General features: G+C 54.0%; 1 protein-coding gene across 1 annotated transcript in view; it reads left to right on the forward strand.

Moving 5' to 3' along the window:
- Positions 1-430: 430 nt before the first annotated feature.
- The window catches only part of EFNB1 (ephrin B1), a 54,042-nt gene continuing 27,237 nt past the window's right edge, over positions 431-27,235 (forward strand). Inside the window, exon 1 of the mRNA XM_054388638.1 lies at positions 431-546. Within this exon, the coding sequence (XP_054244613.1) occupies positions 431-546 (116 nt within the window). The remainder of the gene's footprint in view (positions 547-27,235) is intronic.

Below are 27,235 nucleotides of genomic sequence, written 5' to 3' on the forward strand. Positions count from 1 at the left end.
GAACACCGGGATAGGGATGGGCCATCGGGACCCTAGCGCCTCGATTGTCCTTTCCCATCTCCTTTTTCCCCCGTTCAAGCGGTGACCGGTCGAAACGGGAGGAGTTGTTCGGTGTGTGGGGGATAAAGTCGAGGTGTTAAAAAGAAAAAGCGGCGCGCGCCCTTTAAGAACAGCAAGTGGGCGTGTTCCCGCCGCTCAAGGCCCCCCCCCGCGCCGTTCAGCCATTGGCCGCTTTGCTTAGGGCTGCCCGTGGCGTTGCCTGCGCGGAGCAGTACAGGGAACGTCGGGGCGGGCGGCGCCGCTGTGCGGGAGGGGACGGCGGCGGCAGCGGCGGCGGAGGAGGAGGCGGCGGCGGGACGGGAGCCGGAGGAAGGCGGCGGGGAAGCGGCATGGGCGCCTGACGCCCGTCCCGTCCCGCCGCCGAGGGACGATGGCGCGGCCCCGCGGCGGGCGGTGGTTGCTGGGCGTCCTCCTTGCCCTGTGCCGCTTCGCCGCGCCGTTCGCCAAGAGCCTGGAACCGGTCTCCTGGAGCTCCAGTAACCCAAAGTACGTGCAGCGGAGGGGCGCGGGGGAACGGAGAGGGGGAAGCGGGGATGGGGGGGAAAGAAAGCCGCCTCGCACCCCCCCCGGCAACATACGAAAACCCGGGAAAATTCACCACAAAAATGAATGTAACCAAACCCGCAAGATTTCAGAGGAGAAATTCCCTCCCTGGGAAGCGGAGCGAGGAGCGGCTGGAGGCTGCGGGCGACGGACGGAGAGGAGCGACCCCGGGCTGGAGTACGGACCCTCGCTGAGCCCCGGCTGCTTCTCGGGGCTGCTGCGTTTTTGCTGACCCAAACTCCAGACTTTAAGTTTTTTTTCCCCCATTTTTAAAGATTTGGGCTTATTAATAAACCTTTTCTTATCTTTAAATATTTTTGCCCTTTTTAAAAAATATCTGTTGGTTTTTGGGTTTTTTTTTTTTTTTTTTTTAGTATTTTAACCTTTTTTAAAGATTTTTTTTTTCACCGTTAGTTCCCCCTCCCCGGGGCTTGGGGAGGCTCCGAAGGTGCTACTGCCTCTCCCCGGGCCGGCTGCCCGCTCCCCGGTCTCACACCGACGCTACAGCTGGATTTATCCTGGTTTTATTTTATTTTATTTTTAGTATATTTTTTCAGTTTTTTTTTTTTTTTCGTTCTCCAAGCAGCTCATGGAGTAAAGCGAGGGGGGAATTTGGTGCCGGTAGGATCACCCCGGTCCGTCGAACAAAGCCGGCGGTGGGGCTCCTCCGCAGCCCTCCTGTGCCTCTACATATCCCTAAACTCCCCACATCCATACGTTCTATATTTGTCTGTGTCTCTGCCCCGACCGAAGTGCAGGAACAATGAGAGGGGATGAAGGGTGAGGAGGAGAAGGTGGAGTGGAAGGTGTTTGAGTGGTCACTGCTGCCCTGGGATAGTGTCAGGGTGGTTTTGCCAGCCCTCTTGCTGGGCTTTATCTTGTAAATCATGGAATGTTTGTTGATTTTAGCCCCTTCTCGGCTTGGGAAACAATAAATCCTGCTTGCAGCCTGGTGGTTTTTTTTCCCTTTTTCCCCAATCACATTCCTCACAATAGAGAGTTTTGGAGGGTTGGAGAGGACTGAAACGATTTGGTCAACGTTCCTTGCTTGGATGCTTTTACTCTAAGCCAACCGTTTATGGTTTTTTTTGGGTTTTTTTTGTGTTGAAAAAAAAAAGGCAACTTTGGAGGCTCAACAGCTTCAAACTCCTGGTCAGCATGTTGGGAACGCTGGGATGAGGGTTATGGAAGCTCCTGTGAGGTTGTTCTGCTTCGTGTGGCTTTTCTTGCCTTCCCTTTGGAGACGTGTCCCTTGGCTGGGGGCAGAACAAACCTTTTGAGCCTATTCTCTTGGGAATTAGTTGGGTTTATGAGTTGGTGAGGGAGAGGCAGGCAGTCTGGCTCCAACAAAATCACCTTTTTATGTGAAAAAGGACAAGTGGGGATGGAAAAGGTTTGGGCTGGCCACCGATCGTGGCCATGTCGCCCCAGTCCCTTTCGTTAGTGCTGGTTTTATTAAATGGCTGGGGCCTGGGACGTTGGGAAGACGTGGTGGGCACACCAGGGGGGTTTCACCCTCCTCTGCCTCATGAGAAGCTGCTGGTGCCTGGCACTGAGCTCTGGGTGTGGTGGGCTCTGAGGTGTCCCTTCCCCTGGGGTGTTGCTTGAGGTTTTTCGTGGTTCTCTCCCAATTTGGAGCTTGGAGGTTGGTTGTTCTCAGTGTGGGTTTCTGTTTGGGTGCTGTCCTGCATGGGGACTGCTCTGGTGAGTGCCTCCTGTGGGCTTGGGGGCAGTGTTGGTGCTTCTCCAGGTCTCCACAGGGATGGGAGAGGGCCCTGGGGAGTGCCAAAATGTCATCATTCTCACCCAGAAATGGCTCTGCTGGGGTGGGATCCCATGAAGGGTAGGAGCCACATTTGGGTTTTGCCGTGGTGGGTGCCCAGCCATGAGCTCATCTGTCTGACCCTGAGCGCTCACCTTTGGGATCATGTTTTGAGGTTTGTCCTTGTTTCAGACCTTTACACTGTTGCAGGTTGGGTGGCACTGGGCAGAGCCTCTTCCCGGCCGCTTCTGCCTGCGACTGCAGTGGAGTGTGCCAGTCTGGGGTGTACAAAGTCCAGTTCCAGTCTGAGGAGAAGCTGAGCTCTTTGTTATGCTGTGTTTAAACCTGGGTAGATGTGTTAAACCAACACCCCCGTAACACGTGCCCACCACCTTATTTTGGGCTTCCAAGGCGTCTGTGGGCGATGTCTTGACTGTGCCAACTCTCTGCCGAGCTTTAACGCTTGTTTTTGGAGTAAAGAGAATGAAAGCTGTAAAAAACACCACCGCTCAGTGGAATTTTCCAACAGATAGAAGGAGAAAACATTTCACGTTGGGATTTGCTGGAAACAAGGAAAATATTTTCCTGCCCTTCGTCCCCTGGGCAGTGCTTACAGTGTGTGGGGCTATGACTTCACCAGGGTGTCCTCGGTGGGTTCCTGGTCTTGTGGTGGTTTATCAGAATGATGCTGATAACATGAGGAATGGTTTCCTGGTGGAGTTAAGACCAGCTGAAGCTGTAGTGCTGCGTGCTGTGCTGGGAAGCGTCTCCCCTTGGATACTCCGTGTGTGTCCAAAAGTTGGTGGTGAAATGGTCACCATTGTCCTATTGTGATCAACTCTCTGTCTTTTAAGGGCAAAAAAAAACCCAAACAGGCCTAGAAATGCTTTTGCTGAGTAAAAATTGGTAATTGTCCTAAACCTGTGTTTGGGCTGAGCTGGGAGTGAGCTGAGAGTGAGCTGAATCTCCTCTCAGTAAGTTTTCCTCCCTGGATGTCCAAGGAGGCCCTTGGAAAGACTCTCAGGGAGCAAAAATGGTTTTAGTTTCATTCCATCGTGTCCAAAGGGGGTTTTGAAGGAGGAGATGGAGGGATGTGTTTGGGATTTAACCCACCCTTGTGCAGCCCAGCCAGGGGGGTTGGTGAGAGCATGCTGGCCTTGGACAGCCGGGAATAGCTGGACAAATTCTGGCTTTTGGAGCTCCCTTGGCTGTAATTTTGGAGAAATATTGACCCTGGTGGGCTCCTGTGCCGGCCGTTAAAAGGAAGCATTCCTCATAAAATATGGCTTGGAAAATTCATTTTGGGCTGGAATTTGCTTCTCCAGAAAGTATTTTAATAAGGAGGTGGGGGAAATGGGACACATCATCCACACAGCTCCGCAGGACGGGCCCTTTCTGCTCAGCTTCGCTCTCTTTTTCCCCTCAGATAAAGTTTTACTGGGCTCTGCTCACTTGCTAGCCCAGTGGAACAACTCAGCAACCTTCTGAAAACCAAAGAAATATATTTATTTCACAAAAAAGTACGGGGAAAGGGGGGTGGGAGGTGGGGCAGAAACCCCAGTCCGAGACAAAAGTCTAACCCTTCGTGGCATTTTTATTCTGCCTTTGACGTTAAGGTGTCCTACAGAGTTCTGTAAGTGCTGCGTGTGAAGCTTGCTGTGTCTTTGCCTTTTTTAATGCCATTTCTGAGGGGACAAAGTTCTTGTAGGGAGGCTCTTTCCTGAGGGGAACGGCCAGGCATGGAGCTCCGCATGGGTGCACTCAGGCTTGTTGGAGCAGATGGAGTTGAATTACCATAGTGGTGGGTGCAGGAGATACTTTGTAGTCTAAGGAGTTGGAAAAGAGGGAAAACATGTTCCTTATTTTTCAGTTCAAAGCCATGTTTGGCTTGTGGAGTCTTTGGAGACTCCCATCTCATGGAGGTTGGGACTCCCTGGGGGAACATGGAAGGTCCCATAAAGGATCCAGTGGGGTCTGATGAGATTTGGGCCTTTGCTGAATCTCTGAAGGTTGGTTTGTTTTTAAGTGAACCTGGATGGTTTGCATCCCAGTTGGAGTTTCCCTCTGGAATGGAGGAGCCCTTTCCCAGTGCCCTGAGAGGCTGCTAGGGGGAACCTTTAGCTGGGTGCTGTGGGGTTGTGCTGGTGGAGGGAGCCTGGTGTGGGGCTCTTGGGTGTTCTCTCAGCATAGCGGTGCTCTCACTATCACTCCCCCCAAGCCCAAAATACCTGTGCCCAGCCTAGTTGCCCTTCTTGCTGGGCTGAGGAGGGGAGGAAGGGAGCATCCAGGGCTCTTTGTGTGTCATTTGGGAATGAGTTCATTAATTTCAATTAAAAAAGAGAGCGAGCAAAGGCAGGGCTGCGGCTGTGGCAGTAGCTTGGTAAATACCGCTGGATTCTATAAAATGGATTTAACTGCTTCCTTGGAAAGAAAAAAAGAGCCGTGATGGGGTGGCTGATTGATTGTAAAAGGAGCCCGGAGCTCGCTCCGGAGCGGAACAGCTGCTGCAGCTCCTCGGAGCCGCCTGGCAGTGGGGACGGGATGGGGCGCGGAGGCCTTTTTGGACCATGGGGGCTGCGTCCCTTTGCTGCACCTGAGCTGATCCATTGCTCAGGGCTTGAAGCTCTTCTTGAATCCTTATCCCAAACCCAGGGAGATGTGCCTGCAGCCCAGGTCGGGTGGGCAGGGGTGTCTCTGAGCTGCAGAGGTCCCTCCTGAGCAGTTTTACTGGGTGGGCATGGTCCCCCCTGAGCTGCTTTACTGGGTGAGCAGGAGTTCTCACAAGAAGCTTGACTGGCCAGGTGTGGATCCTCCATGAGTAGCTTTACTGGGCAGGCAGGAATCCTCCTTGAGTAGCTTTACTGGGTGGCCAGTGGTCCACATTGAGCAGCTTTACTGGATGGGCAGAGATTCCCTCCCTGATCCGCTTTACTGGTGAAGAGGAGTCCCCCCTAAGCCCTGGACATGTTTGTGCTGGTTGGGAATGTCGAAGAGCTGTGTGTGCAGTCTCTTGCATGACACATATTGGGAGGTGCTAGGTTGTCCTTTGGAAACTGGAGAGGCTTTCTTTCTGTGTGGGATTTCTGGATCCCACCTGCCCCACAGCTTCCTGGTGGCTCTCCAGTCACTGTCGGTCATGGGCAGCGCGGTGGCAGCGCTGCTGGGAAGCCCGAGGAGCGTCAGGCTCCGGTGGGAAAACATCTTGTACCGATCAGTAGCACATGCTACTTGGAGTCTGGCAGCTGAAACAGGGTGGGGAGAAACAAAGCTGAAATCCTTTCTGTGTCTAATTAATGATCGCCCCTATCGGGAGAGCTGGAGGAGGGCTCTGGGCTCAGTGCTATCGCGGCGTCACATCTGGACAGGAATGTGGCGGCAGGGCTGCAGGGCTTTTGTTGTGCTTGCCTCAGAGAACCGAGGTCTCTTCTGCTGCTTTCCAACCTTTTTGCAGCTTTTTGATGCTCTTCTCCTTCCTGTCCCTCTCTCTGGGGCAGGTGGCATGGTGGAGAAACCTCCTTCATCGAGCAGGAGAGGCAGTGTTGGTGTTTTGCCTGTTCATGGAGAGGTTTGGCCCTTGGTGCATCCTTTGGGCAGGTTTCTTTTGCTCCTTGTGGGCTGTCTGGTTGGAACACCGGTGTGCTGCTCATGGCTGGGCTGGAGCCTCAGGATCCTGGCGTTCCAGGCTCCGCCAGCCTGTCCAGGCTTGGTTCCAGATGAGTCGGACAAGCTGAGGCTGAACGTCCTGCTTGGCTAGGCTGGATTTGTGCCCAGGGTGGGGTTTGCATGGCCTCTGCGCTTTCAGGGAGCAAAGTTTTCCCTCTGGGACTGGAGCCAAACCCTGCTGAAGCCATGGGGTGCGGGTGCTTGGGCTTCTCCAGCACCTTTCTCCCCGGGGGAGAGCCAGAAGACGGGGGACAGCACCAGGAGGGTTTTTCATGGTGTTTCAGCGAGTGGTGGCTTCTGGACCTCTCCCTGCCGGCGCCTCCGGCGGGGATGCAGCCTGGCTCAGGTGCCGGCGTGGCAGTGCCGCCCGGCTGAGCCGAGCAGCTGTGCTTGAGCAATGCCAGCTATTTATATCCTCTCGCCTGCTCCGGAATAACCTCTGATAGCTGCAGCCTGCTCTTCCCAGGTGGGCTGCTCCCCCTTCCCAAGGCCATGGGGCTGGGCTGCTGGGAGAGCTGCACCAGGACCTGGAGGGGTTTGTTAAGTGTCCAACCATGAGGTTGGTGTTTTCCAGGGGTTCCATCCCACCGTGGTGCTGTGCCTGCATGAACATCCACATGTGCCATGGCAGTGGGGGTTGGGCTGTGCTGAGAGGTTTTGTGTGAACCCAGTTTGACGTAGGTTGGCTCTTACTGGTGCCAGCACGGAGGTGCTAGGGGCAGGGTGCCAAGGGGATGCCCCATGAGCTCTCTATCTGCTCCCTTGGATGTTTTAGAAGCCGTCTGCTCTTGGTGGCTGGGTCCTCTCTCACTGCAAAGGCTTGGCATGGCAGTCCCCTCCCTTAAGGGGGGCCCTGCTCTTTTTGTTGACTCAGAGGGAGACCTTCTCTCTCTCTTCAACTACCTGAAGGGAGATTGGAGGGAGGTGAGTATTGATCTGTTCTCCCAAGTAGCAAGACAGGATGAGAGGGAACGGCCTCAAGTTGCACCACAGGAGGTTTAGGCTGGACACGAGGAGCAAAGGATTGTCAAGCCATGGAACAGGCTGCCCAGGGCAGTGGTGGAGTCTCTATCCCTGAGGGGGTTTAAAGGCTGTGTAGATGTGGTGCTGAGGGACATGGTTTAGCAGCAGACTTGGTAGTGTTGGGTTCATAATTGGGCTCGATTTTAAAGGTCTTTTGCAGCCTAAATGATTCTGTGTCCCTCACTGTTACATGGGGGAACCTGGGAGCTGCCTTTCAATACCTACAACAAGGCTGCAGAGGAACTTTTCATGAGGGTGTCTGGAGACAGGACAGGAGTGAATGGTTTGAAGCTGAGGGAGAGCAGGGTTAAACTGGATCTTAGGAAGAAGTTCTTTGATACAAGGATGGTGAGACTCTGGAATTGGCTGCCCAGAGTGGTTTTGTATAGCCCCCTCCCTGGAGCTGTTTAAAGCCATAGGGGTGAAGGCTTGGGCAAGCAAGTCTAGTTGAGAGGTGGGGGTTGTGTGGAATAGATGATCTCTCAGGTCCCTTCCAACCTAAGCCATTCCGTGATTCACTTCCTGGAAATCCTTTTCCTTGCACTTGGTGACTCCCTGGCTTGGAGCATGAGCTCAGCTTTGGAGATCTTCCACCCAACTTGGCTTTCAGCATCCTTCTGAGTAGGATCTTCAGAAAGCAAAGTGTGTTTTCAGTGCTTATCAGCTATAAATAGCCTTACACTGTTAATATTGATCCCTGAGTGTTCACATGTTCTCCTCCTCATCAAGGCCAGGAAATGTCTGCAGTTGCCCATGTGTTAGTGCAGGGCTGAGACTCAACACCATCATCACTTTGCTGCCAGTTCTACCATTTAAGGGTTTCCTGAAATATGTGGGCACAGGCTGGGGTGTGGACATGTGCCCAGGGATGGCTCTGGCAGCAGTGCTTGGGGGTGCAGTGATGGTGCTGGGGGTTTCACTGGTGCTGGTGGATGTCATGGTGGTGCTTGGCTTCAGTGATGCTCAAGGTTGTGGTGGTGGTGCTTAGGGATGCAGTGATAGTGCTTGGGGATATGGTGGTGCTCAGGCATAGTGCTGGGGGTTTTGGTGATGCTAAGATTGCAGTGATGGTGCTCAGGGTTTTGGTGATGCTCAGGCACGTGATGATGGTGCTGGGCTCTGGCATCCTTTGTGTTCGCTGTTTTTTGCAGCTCCCACCAAGGTTTTTGGGGGGCAAATTGTTGATGTGCCCTGGTAAGTGGCAATGGTTCTAATGCAGGAGGTGGCCAGTGTTGGCCTGGGTGAGGGCTCAGGGCGAGCTCCCCCTGTGGTGGCAGGGATGAGGGCGCAGGCTGGGCGCAGCTGGGCGGGTGGCATATGGAAAGGATCTGGGTGTAATATCCCGGGCTGCAGTGCGGCTTTGCTGAAGAGGCCACTTCAGCAGGGGACGCGGCGTGGTTAGTCCTCCCGGCTGACACATCCCAGGCCTTCCTCAGACTTGAAAGAGCTTGAGTTCGCCTTTGAATCTGAGGATTTATAGCCCTTTTAGGCCTCTCCAATAAAAGCACGGCTCCCTCCTCAGACAGAGCCCACCGTCTCCCTCCTCCGGGCTCATTATCCCGGGGATTTGTGTTGCTTGCTCTCGCTCTGTTGTTCGCTACCACTGCTTTCTTCAGATGTGCGGCCGAGAACTTCTGAGCACAAAGGCAGAGCTGGAGGAGCTGCAGGTCCTGGCTGCACTGCCAGGTTGTGGCCCCTGCTACAATCTCGAATGAAGGTGGCTAGCAATGTGCAGGGCAAGGCTGCTCATCTGATGGTGGTGGGGGGATGTAGGCATCTCCGCAGCTGGGGAGCTTTGACTCCCCTTGCCTGCTGTGTTCCTGGTGAGCTCCCAGCCATCCCTCGAGGGCTGTGAGTGAACAGGGATGAGCTCCCATCCTTCTGGATGAGCACATGGAGAAAGTCCACCCTGTCTTGCCTCATCTGGGCACATGTAGGCACTTCAGCGTCCTCAGCCCTACAGCTCGTGTCTGCTTTATAGAGGCACGTCAAGCCTCTAACTGCTTAAAGAGAGGCATAGGAAAGAGTCCAGAGGAACGACATAATAATTATTGTATTACAAATTGTTTCCTTTAATGGGCCCTGTCGGATCGCTCAGTCTGCAGAACACATTGTGGCTTCCCCCCAGCCCCTTTCCATTGCTCTGGCCTCCCCTCGCAAACCTGGCCCTGCTGGAAAATTCCTCCTGCCGACGAGCTGAGGTGGTGGGTTTGAGGGATGGGGGCTGTGTGAGGACCCCCCAGCAAGGCATGGGGAGGATGGGGTGGCCCCATCTCCATGGAGGGGTCTTCTCCCTGTGGGTGGGTGGTGGGCCCTGGTCCATCCCATGCTTCGGAGCATGACGTCACCCTGAACTTCGCTCAGCCCACAGGCTTTTGTGCTGGTGGCTCCTCCAGCTGTGATGCTCAGAGCTCAAGGGCACCTACTCACTGGTCAAAAACTCCTTGCCCTGCCCGCACCAGTGCCGCAGGATGGGCAGAGTGCGGTTCCTGCCCCTCCCTGGCATTCTGGGGCTTGCGTTGGCGGTGGACGGCTCCCAGGCAGCTTTTTGGCAGCTCTCGCCCCCCGAGGGCTGTGGGGTGTAAGGAGAGGAGCCACGAGCAGCAGTACGGAATTTTTTGTAGCCCCCAAAGAATAAACGTGTCGGAATTAAGCAGCAGGTTTCGTTTCTTCAAGGCCGAGCAGCAAATATGTTTTAAATTTGGCAGCCGGCAGTGGGGAGAGCGGGTGGGAGAAATTTTCCAGGTATTGCGTTACACTTTCCCCTAAAAGGGCTCTGCTTTGGGGCTGGGGATTAGAGGGAGGAGAGGAGGGGGCGCCCCGGCTGCGGGGATGGATGGTGGCTGCGGACCCTCTTCCTCGCCTGTGCTGGCAGCTCTTGGTGCTCCTGCTCCGTCTGGGCCGTGCTGCTCACCCCAGCTGACTCAGAGCTACGCTGCGGGGGCTGGCTGGGATTAATTTTTGGGATTCCTCCCTCTGGGTGCGATGGGAAATTTCCACCTGGCTGTGGGCACCGCCCCGCTCCCCCGGCTTGCCAGGCTTGGCCTTGCCCTCCTCCCCTCCTCTGATGTCTCTAATAAATGCTTCATGCAAGAGCGAGCCTGGGATCCACTCCCCGCACGGAACTGGGGCTCGGCCAATTAGGCAATTATTTGAGAAGAAGAAATTAGAATAAAATAATAATAATAATAATTCTTCAGTTCTTTTTGGTTAGGGGAAGGTCTCACCAATGCCTTGGCCAGCAGTTGCTCTCTGGTGGGACGAGCTGGGGGGGTGGCTCTGCCTGGCCCCTGCTGTGGTGGCCTCTGCTTGCAGTTGCTGAGCACCCCATGTGTCCCCTGCATGTTGGCAGGGTGGGGACTCACCCTTGCACCAAGCAAGAACTGAGGTCTTGGTGTTTCGTGTTGCCTGTCCCACACCCCCTGCCACCTGACTGTCCCTCTCCCCTGCATGTCCCTCATCTGTGGTGGCTCATGAGCAACCCTTCTAGAGCTGGCGCTGATGCATCCCATTGTTCCCAGCTTCCTTCCCAGCAGGAGGAGGAGGAGGAGAGGCTTCTTGAGGAGGTGGGGAAGGGCTGTTGGGGGATGACAGAGCTGCTTTCCTCTTGCTGGGCACAGCCACAGTGCTCCATGTTTTGGAGGCCTGGCCAAGATAAGGTTTCAAGGAGGTGCAAAGGGGCTGGAGGTGGTTGGGATTTCCCTTTCAACTCTTTCTGGGTTTAAATGTGTGTTACTCTGTGTTTTGGTTGCATATCCATGTCGGTGTGTGCTCTACAGTGATTTGCTTCATTTCCCTGCACCCTCCTTAGTGGTAGCTAATTGCTGAAATAATTGGGGTAGCAACAGCCTGACAAGGCAGCAGCGCTGGGCCAGGGTTGGGAGGGAAGAGGAGGATCTGTTGTGTGCCCCCCTTAGCCTTCTCACACTTCTCCATCTTGCACCACTGCAGCTTTGTGCCTGTCTCTAGTGTTGCTCCAGCAGAACTTTCTCTATTTTCTTTCATTTTTTTTCACTTGCCCACAGGAAGGCTTGTTGGGGTTGGAGGAAAACCTGCCAGTGAGATGTTGTGGTCAACAGCATTGGCTCAGCTGCTTGCTCCCATCCTGCTGGCGATGGGTGCCAGGGCTTGGGTCTGTGGGGCCACCCTGATGAGGGGCACAGCCCTGATGGTCTTGGGGGTTGACAGCTGGTGGTGCACATGCCAGTCTGTTGGCTTTGTGTCTTGGGCTTTTCCCCTTGTGTTTCTTACTAGAATTCACCTTTGATCCCAAAAAGGTGGGGAGAGAATGGCACTGTGGGGTACTGATGTCCTCTCAGGGACAATCCCACATGACTGGGTCCCACACAAGTCCATTCCCAGGAGCAAATCCTGATCCCAGGGAGTTTCACTGCTTGGCAATGCTTTTGATCTCTGCCCTGCCTCACTTAGCGATGGGTGCTGCTTTCCTAATTACCCCCTTCACGTGGAGCTGCGCTGGTTGTTTGTGCTTACCCTGCTCTGTCTCCCAGGAAAAAAAAAATAAAATCCCCTTGGAAGGGTGTGTGCAGGGTGGGGGAGCACAACATGCTTTCCCAGAGCAGGCAGGAATCCGACTGCACTCTCCGGATAGCCCTGGGTGCTCCCACCCACGGCAGGCACTTTCATGCTCCTTGGCTGGTTTCATAACATCCAGGAGAGGCACGAAAGTCTTCCAAAACCACCTCCCTTCGCTGTGTGTGGAGCCTGTGGGCTCAAGGTGGTGCCTCCCTTTCAGGGTGCAAACCAGTTGGTGGAGCTGGGGGTTTGCTGGTAGTACTGCCTGGCTGGGAGGGCACCGGTGCCTGCTCAGTATCCCTTCTGCACTAGGATTTATTCCTCATGGTGCAGGCTGCATGTTGTATCTGGGCATGCTGAGGGACAGGAGCAGTGGGAGGAAGAATGCAGGGACTCTTGTTGCTGTCCCTAGCCTGGGGAGGGGATATCTGGAGGTGGGTAAGGGCAGTGAGATCCTCCTGGCTCCTGCTCTCCCATGCAAGGCCTTTTCCTCCTTGTTTTTTCATCTTTGGGGATGGAGATGTGTGGGTTGAAGATGGAAATGTGTGGATTAAGGATGGAGGCACTTGAGTTGGGGATTGAGATGTGTGAATTGAGGATAGAGGCATGTGGGCTCGGGATGTAGATGTGTGGGTTGGGGATAGAGGCACATGGACCATCCCACAGAGCTCCCAGAAGTTCCAGTGTGCCTGTAAAGAAGTTGGGAGAAGAAGCTGTGGGACCTTGAACTTTAAAGCATTAGTGTGCTGTGGCTTCATAGCAGTGTGCAGATGGAGCAGGGTAATTTTGTGTTGCTTGTCTGAGAGCACTTTTCTCCTGAAAGTACCTAGTGTGAGCCCATTCCCAGTGTGCCCAATTCAGCCCCTGTACCTTTGACCTGGTAGGAAGGACCTTGCCCACTCTGTGCCCTCTGTTGATCAACCTTCTGCTGCCACCCCCTTGTCAGGCAGTGGGACAAGAGTCCCTTTCTTGGTTTATTCAAGAGATTTGCTGATAGTACACATGGTTTCCTTACAGGAGGCTGAGGACTGGGTGGCAGACATAAGAGTGGTGGCACAATGCCTCTCAGATGCTGCTGGTGCTGTGTGAGTTCCAGTGAGCAAATCCAAGGAGTCAGCCCCAAAACTGGCTCCGGCCTGAGGAGTTCTGAACAGCTCAGACCATGATGGCTCCTGATTTCATCCTATGTGTAGAAGCTGGGGCTCTCCTGGTTCTGCCAGCCCCTGAGTTAGGACTTTAGATGTGTTGAGTGCTGCAGGACCAGGGATGCAATCCAGAACTGCCATTGCTGAATAACGTTGTGCATGGATCTCTCTTGGATCCATGCTGGAGGAGGCTGCCCGGCTGTCACCGCATTGGGATTATTTTGCTGTACAAAACAGGTGTTTTGGCATCTGGGCTTTTCTACATTGTTCCTAGCAATGTTATTAATGATTATTGTTATTAAGGATAATTTTTTGGCATTGTCACTGAATGCTGGAAACCTTTGGCTAGCAGCACGTGTTGTCTGCACAGTGAGACATCTCCAAGCGCTTGGCACTTGGGTTTCGGCACTGCCTGAGTTGTGGAAGGCAGCAAATGGGGGGTTGTTCGGATCAACTTCCCTGAAGGTAGAGATTCTTGAAGGGCTTCTCTGCTGACCTTCTCCTTAATTACTGCTCTGCAGTGCTGGGAGGACTGGCTGAAAGGGAGTAATGAAGCGTTGTCAGCCCGGCCGGGGCCCCGCGAGGAGAACGCCGGCTGCCTTCACACTGGGGATGTGGCCCTGCCTCTCTGTCTGTCTTTATCCAGCTCCTTCCCTGGAGCTTCGACTCCTAAGACCTATTTTAAGGTTATGGTTCTGACCTTGATTTACCACAATGGGTGTGGACACAGCATTTTCCCTGACGGCAACAGAGGTAAATCTTTGCTGATGGGGAAGGTGGAGGGAGAGAAGAAGAACAAGCAAAATGGCTTCTTGGCATGTTGGACACAGGTTTTGTTTGCCTGCAGTTGTAGCTCCAGACAAAGCTCAGTGGGAAGGAGAAGGGAAAATGTGAACTGAGGGAAATTCACCCCTCCCATGGTATTTGTGGTGCTTCTGAAGGTGAGAGTTGGGTCACTTTGCCCAATACCAGCTCAGCAATTCCACCTTGTCCCCAGAGAGTGTCTGAAGTCACACAGGGAGAAATAATGCTGGGGGTTAAAAATAGAAGCTGACAATAGGAAGGGAGGACTGGAAAAGCTCCGTGTCAGGGGAGGTGGACAGAGCCCAGCCAAAGGTATCAGGATTGTGCAGTGCTAGAGCTGGGCTTTAATGGGTTAGACTGGAATTAAACCTTCTTTGTGCTTGTCATAACCTGGAGTGGATTTCACTCCTGGGTTTGGATGTCAATCAAGCAACCTTGGGGAAAGTGCTTCTTGTTTTTAAGAGTCTTGCAAAAGTTTGTTAGAGAGGATGCGGTGCTGCCGGGGCCAGGGCTGGGGGAAAGCAGCTCCTTAAATCCCAAATGTTTGGGAAGAGCAGGTGGGGCACAGCTTCGACAGAGGAGGGCCTGGTGCTGGGTGGAAGTGGCACTTCTAGGACTGATCTGGAGACCACTGGACTTAAACTCAATCCACTTCATCGTGCAGTGTGCTTAAAGTACTTTGCTGGGGTGTGCCAGTGCCACCAGCCCAGCTGCTTGCTGGGAGCAGGGCGTGCGGAGCGCTGCTTGGCTGGGAATGGGTGCTGAGGGGAGGCTGCTGACTGGTGCAGGGCAGTGAATTCTGCAACCTTTGCCCAAGGCTTTTCTTAGAGCTCATTGAAACCATCTCTGGTTACCGGAGCCTGACCAGAAATCTGGGCAGCAGGGGAGGCTGGGGCAGCCCAAGTTCCTTGTCCCCACAGCAGGGACACGGCCAGTGCCGTACACCCCCCCGGCTCCCTGGGGCAGCTGCCAAGCAGTGACCGGGAGGAGAGGAGGTCACAGCTCCTGCTGGAGGAGCACCAGGAGTGATTCCGGCTTCTCCCTTAGTTTAAAGCTTTTTCCTTTCTCTCCCTTTCCTTTGGCTCTGGCAGCCGGCTCAGGCCTTGCCACCGCATGGGATGCTGCAAGCACAATGGGGCTGTGAGGTGGGGCCGGAGGGTGGAAGGAGATGAAAGGGGAAAAGTAAAATTGAAGCATGTCTGGAAGGGCATTTTGATGTAAATGGGACTTTTTAATCGACTTTGAGAGACATTGGCAGAAAGGGCACCAGCCCCCTTCAGTGTGCTGAGCTTCAGGCTCAGCTCTTTCATTTCCTTGGCAAAAGGGCACTTTTCCGTCTCCTGGTGGCTGCACCCATGGTTCCTGGGCTTCCTCCCCATCCCCATCACCACCCGTGTCCTGGTGTGGAGCAGCTTCATTTCTCAATGAAATTGAACAAGCAGAGTCCTGTTCAAAATGTGAAAGTAGTGACTGAACCTTGGCAGAGGGAGGTGGCTTCTTCCAGTCCGAGTGGGCAAACAATGGGTGGCCAGGAGAGCATGGCCACATCCCACCTTCCTCCCCCCAAACCTTGCCCTTCCCTGGGAGGCCACGTATTTGATCTGCTCTCCATTTTGGTCACAACCCTTGTCCTTGGCACTGTCTAGGCAACTCTCCTGTGTTTGAGGAGATGTGACCTTGCTGTGAGTCATCTCCCTTTCTTTCTCTGCTCTTCCTTCTCCTAAGAGAGCACTTAGGAAAAGGAAGCAGAATATTCGTCCAGGAAGCAAGAACACAACAAGCACAGGCGTTTAGATTAACAAAAACACCTTCATTGTGGTGGTTGCTGCTGCTTGGACAAGCTGGGGGCTACAGGTGGCTGCTGGAGGTGGGGGGTCAGGAATGCTCCTGTGGTCCTGTCCTGCCTAGTGGTGGGGCTTTGTGAATCTGCTCTGGGGGGTGTTCCTGGTCCTGCCTGGTGGCAGGGGAGCCTGAAATGCTCCCCATGGCAATTGGCCTTGGGATCCCTGGGCCTGCCAGGTGGTGCAGGGCTGAGGATGCTCCTCGTGTGCATCAAGGGCAGCCAGGGGCCCTTGGGGGAGTCACTGGTCTCCTATTGCCTTCCTGCGTGTTTCTGCTTGGCAGCTCCTGACCCTGCCAAGGGGAGAGGAGGAGGAGAAATGAGGGCAGAGCTGCTTCCTGGAGAGAAGCCTGACAGGTCGGGGGGCTGGGAGGGGAGAAGCAGGAAGGTTGGTTGGAGCTGGCGTCCGCGTCCCTGAGCCGTCGCAGGCGATGGGTAGCCCGAGAGGAGGCCTTGTCACTTCTCATCTCCGCGTTGTTGGTTGAGTCCTGGCTGAGCTCACGTCCTCCCCGCTGCCACGTTTGCCTTCCTTGAGTTGTTGTCTTTGCACACCGAGCTGTCAGCAGTCCGAAAATTCACTGCCGCCGTAAAACCATCAGAAAAAGCGAACTGCTAGCGGGTGGGAACGGCAAGGGGGTGGCAGGGAGGCTTGCTGCTCGCTCTGACAAAGTCCTGAGTCAGTCCTTTAATCCCTAATCTGGGTTTATGGTCATCTTTATTGAAATGTTGGGCTCTGTGAAGAGCTGCCATGTATGACCATCATAAAGCAGGAGTTATGGGGGCCTGGAATTGCCTTGATGGGCCAAGTGTCTGCAGGAAGCGCCTTTAAAATCCGTAACTGGGATTTATTGGCCGTTGTGGCTGAAACTGTCAGTACAAAATAAAATAATCAGCCTGGGACTGTTTTTTTCCCCCCCTCTTTGGCATTTGACTCTTTCCACATACTCTTAAATCATTTCATGTCTTGCCTACATGCTTAATGCCTTTCAAACTATGGTATGAGGAAGGACATCCAGCCCTGGTTGGTGCTGGGCACCTTAGATCCCATCCTGGGCTGGGAGCAGGTCCTGTCCTGTTCCCACACTCTCCTGCCTCCCTCTTCTCCCCTTGCTGGGCAAGGTGAACTTCTGGTTGGTGTACCATGGTCTGTGGTGGTCATGGGCATGTGAAGGTGGTGTACATGAGGAAGGTGAAACAACATGGATGCCTAGAGGAGGCATCTCAGCTGGTTTCTTGCCCTGGGTCCTGTGAAGAACAAGAGCTTTTTGGGGTTATTTTAGTGGTGTTAAAGGTGTAAGTAACAGGAAGCAGAAGCTGTGCAAAAGGTCTCCTCCTTGGGTCATTTGGGGAAGGGAGCAAAGAAGCTCTTTCTGTCCACCGTGGGCTCTGTTGCTGGCCCAGTGCTGGGTACAGAGACTGTCCTCCTTCTCCTTGCTGCCTCTGGGGAGTGGAGGCTGCCAGGACCTTTGTCACCTGAACTATCAATTTCCATCACGTTACAGCAGAACAGAGCCTGGTGCACAAGGCCAACAGCACATTTTTCTGTGAGACAGCTCATCTGTGCCAGCTCCATGGAGGAGCCCGAGCTGCTCTCTGGGTAGAGTGGGCAACGTGGAGCTGAGCTCCAGTGTGCCCAGAGCCCTTGCTCCATGTCACAGCAAACCTCAGTGCCCTGCAGCTTCTCCTAATGGATGACCGTGGAGTGAAATCTTTGTTTTTCTCTGGGTTTAGATAAGCTAAACTGACTCACTTTGGGGGTTCCCCCCCTTTTTTTTTTTCCCTTTTTTTTTTCTTTCCAGTTTTTGAATCACTTTTGTGCTTGCTTTCTGTTGCTCCTCACCTGTGTCTGACGTGGGTTATGGATGCCCAGCATCACTCCTGGTATTTCCCTGCTTACAGGTGCAGGATGAGGCCTTCTTGTGGCCTTTCAGTCCTCAAATGGGCTTATAAGAATGCTGGGGACAGACTTTATAGCAGGGCCTGTTGTGACAGGACAAAGGGTGGTGTTTTTGAACTAAAAGAGAGAGGGTTAGACTAGACAAAAGGAAGTGGTGGGTTTTTTTCGTTTTGAGGTTTTTTTTGTTTTGTTTTCTGGTTTTTTACCATGAGAGAGGTGAGACATTTTCCCAAGTTGCTCAGAGAGGTGGTAAGTGCCCTGTCCCTTGGAGACATTCCAGGTGAGGCTGTCTGGGGCTCTGAGCAACCTGCTCTAGTTACAGATGTCACTGCTGACTGCAGGAGGGCTGGACTAGATGAGCTTTAAGGCCCCCTCCAACCCAAACCATTCCACCATTCAAAACTCTGACCCTTCCCCATTATCTCCGGATGCTGACTTGCTCTTCACTACCCTGCAACCACAAGCAGGGGTCCCAAGATAGCCTGGAACGGTCTGCTTGGGTTGATCAATATCTCTGTTTCCATCTTGTTTAACAAATACCCTCTTTAATGGCAAAGCTTTTCGTTAAGCTTCTTCCTCTTATCACGTTTCATCACATTGTGGGGGGAACGACACAGACTTCTAAAAGTGCTTCTTGTAAAATGCCAGTTTTGAGCCAGGTTTTAAAATGGAAATTCTCCTTCTTAATTTTTTTTTTAATTTATTTTTTTTTTTATATCCAGCGGCAGGATATAAATGACTCAACTAAAATTAGATTAATCCTAATAAGAATGTCAGTTATCATTTCTGAATACATTAAAGTTCTTCTTTTCTTTTTTTTTCTTTCTTTCCCCTTTCTTTCCTCTCCCTGAGTTTTTACATGCCTCTTTAGCTATAATTGCTGGTGTAATTTCTTCCACAGACATGGTGTGTCCTCATGGTTGACAGAAATCCTTAATGCGGTGTCGACACCGCAGCAAGTTCCAAATTAGTGCGTCGCAGTCACTGAAAACGTTTTGAACTTTCTCCTTAATAAGTTAAAAGGAGGAGGGAGAAAGGAAAAAAAATAAAAAGAGAGGAAGAAAAAAAACCCCAAAACACCTTAAATGCAAAGCAAGGCAAAGTTAGCTCAGCGGAATAAAGCAGGAGAGCTGGGCCTGGCTTGAGCTGTGAGATGGAGGTAGAAAGGGAAGGGGAAACTGAGGGTCCTGGAGAGGTGATTTGGGATCCAAGGGCAGGTTGTGGGTCCTGCTGTGGTACTGGCGGCTGCAGGGCAGAACTAGGGTGGTTCCCATACTTGCTTGGGATGTTTTTAAGGCAAATATCCCTGCCTTTGTGGTGGATGCCCTCCATTGCCTGTGCATGTGCAAGCTGGGTGGTGGAGCCCCACTTGCTTCTGCAGGTCTGGTTGCTTCAAGTGCTTGTGCTCCATGTTGGGTTGTGGGCTTGCAGTCATCACACCGCCCAACTTCTGCCACAGTGGGGGTCCTCCCAGCAGCCTGAACCCCCCCAGCTCCACAGGGTGTGCGGCTTGGAGGGTGCTGGTGGGAGTCAGAGAGGGACAATAAGCTCCCCATTACAATGAAAGGGTTGGTGGCATAGCAGGGACGTGTCCCCATCCCAGTGGCATGGCGTGTGGTGGGGCGAGGACCGCAGCCAGGAATGCCGGAGCTAGTGGGATTTTGGGGCAGGGCTCAGGAGAGTCACATCTGGCAGCACATGGGGGAGGAAGTGGTTGAAGAGAGACTTTGGTCTCCTCTGCGGCATCTCCTCAGCTTGCTTCCATGCATGTGGGTGGCACAACAGAGGCTCTCACTGCGGGGGAGGGCAGGATGGGGAACGCTCCCAGTCCGCGGGCAACTGGGAACTGGAGCAGCTGCCAGGGTGGCCGGTGAGCTGGGTGGCAAGCTGGGTGCTCTCCTCCTCCTCCTCTTCTCCAGGCCTGAGGGCTGGTTTATTTTTAGGTTTAAAACCCAGGCTTTCCTTAGCGCTTTGTTAACGCTCCAGCCGTGTGTCCCGGCACGGTCTGGGGACATCCCTGAGGAAAGGACTGGAGAGCAGCACCAGTCCCCAAATCTCTGGGCCTGGCAGCATCTCTGACACCTGAGAGCACAACCAGCTCTCTGGTTCCTTCTTCTGCTCTCACAGCAGGAGGCTGAACGTTTTATTAGAGTTCAGCCCTACGTGTATCTGGCCTAAAAATAAAAGCAAGTATGAGCCAGATCTTGTTCAGCAGGAGGAGAGGTTTAAACCTGACACTCCTGTGACGTGCTGACTTCTCTCCCAGCCCCTCTCTCTCAGCTGCTGCTCTGCTGACCAGCCCTGAACTGGGTGAACTGGGAGCAGTGGAGGGGAGAGCACAGGGAATCCCCAGCCTCTTCCACTGGTGAAGCCTTTAGGAGTCCCTTTCTCTTTGCCATGGGCTGTAGGTAGTGTAGAAAATGGTGAGGTTTGTGCCTGAACAGGACCCCTCAGTAAAGAGGGAATGTGGGCAGTGCCAGGAAGATAATTTGGGGAGAAAGGGGCAATTTTCTTCTCTGTTCAGTGGCATTCTAGGGAGTAGATCCCACCTGCAGAGTTGGGTTCAGCTCTGGAGTCCTCAGCATGGGAGAGACATGGACCTGTTGGAGTGGGTCCAGAGGAAGCCACAGAAATGATCTGAGGTCTGGAACCCCTCTGCTGTGAGGTCAGGCTGAGAGAGTTGGAGTTGTTCATCCTGGAGGGGAGGAGGCTCCAGGGAGACCTTCTGGTGGCCCTTTAGGACTTAAAGGGGCCTGTAAGAAAGCTGGGACAGACTTCTTAGCAGGGCCTGTTGTGACTGGACACAGGATGATGGTTTTAAACTAGAAGAGGGAGGTTTAGACTGGATAGAAGGGAAAACTTTTTTATAGTGATGATGGTGATACCCTGGCCCAGGTTGTCCAGAGAGAATAGTAGATATTCTGTCCCTGGAACCATTTCGGGGAAGGTTCTTGAGGGCTCTGAGCAACCTGATCTAGATGTCCCTGCTGACTGCAGCGTGGGTTGGACTAGATGACTTTTAAAGGTCTCTTTCCATCCAAACCATTCCATGATTCCACCAAGATATTTTGGCAAGTAAGGGGCAGTTTTCTTCCCTAGGAGATAAGGACTGCATGCATGCTTTCTTCTGAAGCTTGTTCTCCATGCTTTGGTGATCACTCACGGTCTGTGTGCAGGAGGAAGAGAGGGATCAAGGGGGGGTAAAAAAAAAAATAAGTGATCTTTTGAGGTCCTATGACTCATCTGTAGCTTTTTCTCCTAGACCTAAACCAGACCCATCCACCCCCACAGTGTGGGGCCTGAGGTCCCATACAGCCTAGTGCAGCATGGCGGTGGTAGGGCTGACTCAGGGGTGAGGAACACACTGGGTGACCTGGTTGCTGGGGCAGTTCCTGTATGGCTGTTGGGGTGGTTGCACACATGCACTTCGTTATAGCGGGGCGGTTAAGGAAAAGTCTTAATGAGTTACGAGGCTGGCTGCAGTCGAGCGAGTTCCCGGTAAATGACATGAGGGCTGAGGGCTGGGGATTTGCAGCTGCCTGGGAAGATGGCACTTCCAGACCCAGCTGGAATGCCAGAACTCGTCTGGCCACATCTGGGAGCTGGGAGATCAAAGGCCAGGAGTTGAGTCATGGCGGCGTGGTGAGGGGTGACGCTGCTCCCCCGGGACCAAGGGGCTGGCACCCAGCACCAGCCCAGCTGGCGAAACCCGGGGGACCTGTTGGGGCAGGGCAGGGCATCCCGTGGCCGAGCTGTGGGTAACCATCCACAGGGATTTATTTTTTTTTTTTCCCTTTCTTTCTCTTCTCCCTGCCCAGTTGCTAATGTTGGGATTAATCCTTCAAACCACAGGATTGCTTCCCCAGGGTGAGCCAGAGCTCCAACCCTCTTGCAAATTGAGTGGGTGCCTGGGGACCATCACCCAGCCCTTGGTGGTATCTCTTAGGGATGGAGACTCAACCTTGGCACACCTTAGAGGGCTCCTGGGTGGCAGGGGAAGGGGCTTCCCAGAGACCTGAATGAGACCAGGAAGTCCCCACTGCTGCAGCTGCTCCCCAGGGCATGCGTGGGCTTTATTTTGGTGAAAGTCCTCAGAAAAAAAATGGATGAGGTTAGTTGCTGCTCTTCCTTGCTTTCAGGGTTGGCAAAGTGTGAAGCGGGGAGCCAAGGGGTCCCCAAACCCCTCCTTGTTCCCCTGGGGGTGCAGCACTTGGTGTTGTCTGAGTTGGAGTGCAGGAACATGCCCATCTCTGGTCCCATGGGGAGGTGGCTGGGTTTGGAGCTTCCAGCTGCAAATTGGGGTGCAGGGTTGGGTACTGGAGTGCAGGGCTGGAGTGCAGGGAGGAAGGGGCTTCCTCTTGGCCAAGGACTAACCACAGGCTTAGTAACTTCATCTCCTCGCTGTTTGCTTAGTTCTTCATTTTTCCAACTGAGCTGGAAAAGTGAGAGGTGGGAAGCAGGGGGGCAGGAAAGGGGGGTCTTGAGGAAATGCTGGTGTCAGGTCTGGTAGGGCTCAGCCTACCCTCCCTTGTGTGTCCCCAGCCCTGCGTTCTGGGTTTGCCTCCTTTCTGTTCTGGCCGGGGATTCATCTGCATGACAATGAACAGGGCTTGGCCAGGAGGTCTTGATCTTGGGTTCCTTGGGCATATTCCTGCCGCTTTCCCTTCCAAGTGGGCGCTCAGCCGCCGCCGTGTCCCCTGCCAAAGTAATTCTTTGCTTTGGAACCGGGAGCTGAAGTCTTCTCCATTTTACTCCGGAGGGGTCAGGGAAGGAGTGGGAACCCCGCTGATCCAACCTTGTTCCCTTTTAACCTGCCTCTCTCCCCGCTCCCGGCCCCCTGCTCTCCGGATGAGCGGGGCTGCAGCCAGGGCAGAGGCGGCCAAACCGGAGCGAAGCCGGGGCACAGCCGGGGAGCCGGAGCTGCTTCCGCTGGATCCTTGACGGTCTGCAGCACCCCGCGCTCGGGGGTGGGTTCGTGCCACTTGGGTGCGTTCTGCAGTGCCTGCTGGCGTGCGGGGCTCTGCTCCTTGCTGCTTTCCTGGGGGGGTCGGGGGGGGGTCGGGGAGATGGCGGCCACAGCATCCAGCTGCCAACCTCCGGCCAGGCAGCCAGGACCCACGGTGTGGGCAGGCAGAAGGTGAGCGCTCGCTGCCTGCACCTCATTCCCCCCCTACCCCAACCCTGAGCCTCATTGTCTCACTTCTCTCTCCATTCCTACGCCAATTAAAGAGCCGTGTTGCCATTCATGGCCCTTATGGTTTTGTTCAGTTGTCTGTCAGCTCTTGTCAAGCCCTGTCCCCTTCCCCTCCCCCGGTTTTCAGAGACAAAACCCCCGACAAACCCCGCTTTCAATCCCCTCTTACCTCACTCCCAGCGTGGGGCCCCATTGACGGGGGATGCCGGCGGCGGCGGCGGGGAGACCGCTCCCCATGCCGCCTTTGTGGGCTGCCGGCAGCCCCCCCCGCCGGCCCCCAGCCTCCCTGCTTCTTGCCAGCATTCATTAGATAACTGGGCTGGGCTTTATTTCTCCGAAGGGACCCGCAGGACGCTTTTACTCCAGGGTGAAAATGTTCCCCCACCCCCTTTTATTTTCTAGTTCCATCACTGGCAGGGTTACTCGTGCTGAAAAACGATGAGTTTTGAGGGTGCACCCAGTGAGGAGACTCCTAATGCTCCTTATTCCACCCAGATTGTGTCTGCCTCCTGGGCTGGTGGGGACAGGAGCTGGGGGGTCCCCCGAGCTGCATGTCACTGGCTGCGGCGAGCGCTGCAGGTGGCAGCAGCCGCCTGCGCCAGCGCTCTGGCCCCAATTAAATCTCCTCCAAGCTCCGTCAATTAGCAGCTCTTTTTGTTTGCACCCCCTCTTAGAAGCATTTCGGTTGGGAGAAACTTTGGAGATCGAGTCCAGCCTCACAGGGGTTGGATTAATATGGCTTGTCTGCGTGGTTTGGGTGCAACATCTCAGTTGCGTGAGGTGCTGCACAGAAGTGGGGAGATGGAGCAGCACATGGCTGCTCACATCAGTGCCTGACCTCTTGCAAGAGCTGTGAGCCTTCCTCCTCTTCCTCCTATTTGGGTCAGCAGCCATCACCTCAAGTGGTCTTCCTTGTCCTCAGGATGTTGGGATGGGCAGCAGCCATCCCCGTAACTGGTAGATGAGCACTGTGAGGCAACCTGGCCAGGTCAACAAAGAGGACAAAGGCAAAACTTCACCTTTTTGTGGGTGCTTCCTTTTGGCAGCACTTGGAGGTTCCCCCCTCATCCCCCACTGCCCCTGTGTGTTGTCTTCAGCCTTGGAGGAGGCAGCGAGCACCTGGCCAGGATGCTGGAGAAGTAACTGAAGCCCTGAGTTCCCCATCCTGAGCAAGGGGGTGTAGGAAGAGTGGGGAGCATTGAGCAGCTCCCCACTGGCATTGGCATTGTGGGACCCTGCACTGGTGGGTTCTGTGGTGGCTTTGCTATCATTGGTGTTTGCTCTGGCCTGCGTGGCACAAAACCTGAAGCCACGCAAAATCTGCTGGGTGTTTGTAGGTGGCTGATGGGCCACAGCTGGGATGAGGTGGCTGGAAATGCAGACCTGCTGGTAGAGCTTTACTTGGGCTTCCTGCCCAGCTGGGTGCTTTGCTGTCCCCCCGTGGTGGGGATCTCCATCACCTCTGCTCCTTGGGCCCAGTGGGCAGAACTTGGCTGCTCTCCAGTGGCATGTACTTTCGCCACGCGGTAATTACTAGGATGGCTCAGGGAGAAAGCCCTTCCCGCAGCCCTGAGTCACCAGGGCCAGCCCTGCCTGCAGGCAGCTGTGTGGCTGGAGATGTCTGGTGGCAGCTGCTGGCCATGGGTGCTGAGGTGTGGCCAGCAAAGAGAGCTGGGGCTGGCACTTGAGCATGGACACCTCTTTCTGGGCAAAGAGGAGTGGTTTGGTTTCATTTTCCCCTTGGAGCTGGTCTTGCCTTGCTTTCTACTGAAATTGAACCCTGCCTTGACCGCCACCTGAAGTCAGCCACGGTGCAGAGCTTACTGCAGTGCCTGCAACTGGGTGTGGGGGGGCACCATCTGGAGAATCTCTTCAGCTCAAAACGTGGCATTCCTGGCACCCACTGGAGAATCTCTTCAGCTCAAAACATGGCATCTCTGGCACCTGGGAAGGTCGCATTTGGGGTGGGTTGGGTGTTTTTACCCGCCTGTGCCAAGCCTCGCAGCTGGTGTTAAAGCAACAAAGGGGTTTTGGGGAGCAGCAGAGGTAGAAAATGGCATCCCCTGTGCGAGGGGGGGTGGGGGTGGGGAGGGGTCGGGGTGCTGGTTGCCATGACAACCCCGTTTCTGCCTCACTGATGTGTCGTGTAAATCCGTTTGGAAACGAGAAGGGCCTTTTGTCTTTGGGAGGGCTGAATGGGCCTCATTAAACCTGAGGCTGGGGGGGGAGAAAAGGGGTCTTAGAGTGTGTCTGGGAGCTGGACGGGATGGCCCCATGGGGTGGCTGTGGGGGCTCAGGGCGATGGTGAGGAGCTGTGGTGGGGCTGGAAGGTGGTGTGGTGAAGGGCTTAAAATATCTTGTTGAGCCGTGGGGGCCAAGGAAGCGAAGGAGATCAGAGGCTGCTTTCAGAGCTACCTGAAATGCTTGGGCTCGGTGCTGACCACCTCAGCTCCGAGAGGACACAGCAGAAATAGAAGAGGTCTGCGGAAGGGCAAGGAAAATAATTATCCACAGATTAGCAGGGGGAATAAAAAGATGGAAGGCTCTTTTTGAAGGAGGCTAAGAATAGAAGAGCACATAAAAGAAGCAGGATCTAAAAAGCGGGGGATTCGTGTTGCTCCTATTTATTTGCCCTCCCTCTTGGTGAGGAATAGCTCCTCTGAACCAGGGAGAAGGTGACAGACAGAGATGGGAGGCAGAGGAGAGCAGGCAACCTTCTTCTTCAAGTTCTGATTAATTTCCTTCCATGGAAGGTCTTTGTTCCTGAGAATTTAATGAGTCAGAAAGTAGAAAGGATCGTGGGCCTCCAGACACTGGCACTGCTCTAGGAAGGGGCTGTGGACGCTGCTGGTGTCCTGGGACAGTGTGCTGGGATGAGGTGGATGTTGGCTTAATCCTCTCTCTAAATTGTCCTCAGCTCTTCAGAGAAGTGAGTTGAGTGGTGGCTGCCTTGGGGCTGGCTGAGTAGCCCCACTGATCATAAAATCACAGAATGGCTTGGATAGGAAGGGACCTTTAAAGGTCCTCTTGTCCAACACCTCTGCAGTGAACAGGGACATCTTCAACTAGATCAGGTTTCACAGAGCCTTGTTCAACCTGACTTGGAATGTTTCCAGCTATGGGGAACCTACCACCTATATAGGCAACTTGGGCCAGTGTCTCACCACCCTGAAGTGCCAATGTCTGTGGGCAGCCCAGCCCTGCCTGGGTATCACCAGAAAAACTTGCCCTGTCCCCATGAAATGGGCTATTGGATGCTCTTGGTTAAAGCTTGCAGGGCACTGTGCCATTGGCCCTGTCTGATGGTGCTGTTTGACCTCAGCCATGGTGCTGTCAAGGTTCTGCCCAAGTAAGCAGCCAGGATTTGCTGCCAACCCCTTGGTATCTCCTGCTTGGTGAAAATGCAGGTTTGGGCAAGCTCAGAGGTGGTTGGATGCCACTGGAGGAGCTCTGGAGCGATGGAGCATGAGCTCCAGATGGACACTCTGGTGGCTGGAGCATGACCTGGTTCTGTGCCATCAGGAGGTCTGGAGGTCTCCACTGGTTGCAGGACTGATTTCTTCTAGCTGGTGGCCATGTGCCCTGGGCAGACAGAGCCCCTTGTGCCTGTGAATTGGTGTTGCTGTGTCCCAGAAAAGCAAGTAAGGAGGAGGCAGAGGCAGGCAAGTGTTTCGTTTTGTGTGCAGTTGGTCTTTGGTGAAGCTCTCAGAGGTTGCAGAAGCGCTTTCCAGGAGAATACACCCAGTTGGCTCTTCTCTGCATCTGCTTAGCTGGAAGAGCTGTTTCTTGTCCCTTTCCTGAGGTGATTCCCAGCTGTGGTGGATCACAGGAGCTGTGGTCCTGCTGGTAGGACACTATGCTCTGTTGGTGTGGAGAGCTTTGCCAACATGGCCTTCAGCTGCCCAGGCAGCAGGAGACCACCACAACTGCAGGCTGGAAAATGCTGTTTGCATCTTGGTTATTGCTGCCCTCCTCTCACAGGGCCTTGCTCTGCCAGGCATCAGCAGCCTTCCCTGCCAGGAGTGGATGTCCTCCTTGTAAGAAGGGGTTATTTTTGGATTTCTTTGAAGAAAACAGCATTCAGCATGTGTCATCTTGTATGTGTGTCAGCAATAATGCTGCAGAGCATCTACTCCAAGGAGGAGATGGTTGCTAGATGTTGTTCTGCCTCCTAAAAAGCCTGAAATAGGGTGAAGTTCAGTGTTGGACATGAAGGAAGGTGATACAGGGGGCTGGAGCACCTCTCTTACAAGGACAGGCTGTAAGGGAGCTGGGGTTGTTCAGCCTGGAGAAGAGAGGGCTCCAGGGAGACCTAACAACAGCCTGCCAGTACCTGAAGGGGCTACAAGAAGGCTGCAGAGGGTCTGTTTGCAAAGGCCTGCAGGGGTAGGCTGAGGAGCAATGGTTTGAAATTAGAGAAAAGTAGATTTAGATTGGCTGTCAGGAGCAAGTTCTGCACCAGGGGGGCGGTGGACGCCTGCAACAGGGAGGCAGTTGAGGCTCAACCCCTGGAGCTATTCAAAATCAGGGTCAACAAGGCTCTGAGCAACCTGTTCTAGTGGAGGATGTCTCTGCTGACTGCAGGGGGATTGGACTTAGATGAGCTTTGGAAGCCTTTTCCAACCCAAACCATTCTGTGATACCCCAAAGATCTTAGAATTCACCTGGTGTGAGGAGTGCTGTGGAGATTTCTTGATGGTCCATCAACCTATACTTAACAAAAACCGTTTTCAGGTGATTTACTGGTCATGTTCTCCCTCAGGAAGAG

This window comes from Indicator indicator, chromosome 17 (assembly GCF_027791375.1).
Source record: "Indicator indicator isolate 239-I01 chromosome 17, UM_Iind_1.1, whole genome shotgun sequence".
Lineage (NCBI taxonomy): Eukaryota > Metazoa > Chordata > Aves > Piciformes > Indicatoridae > Indicator > Indicator indicator.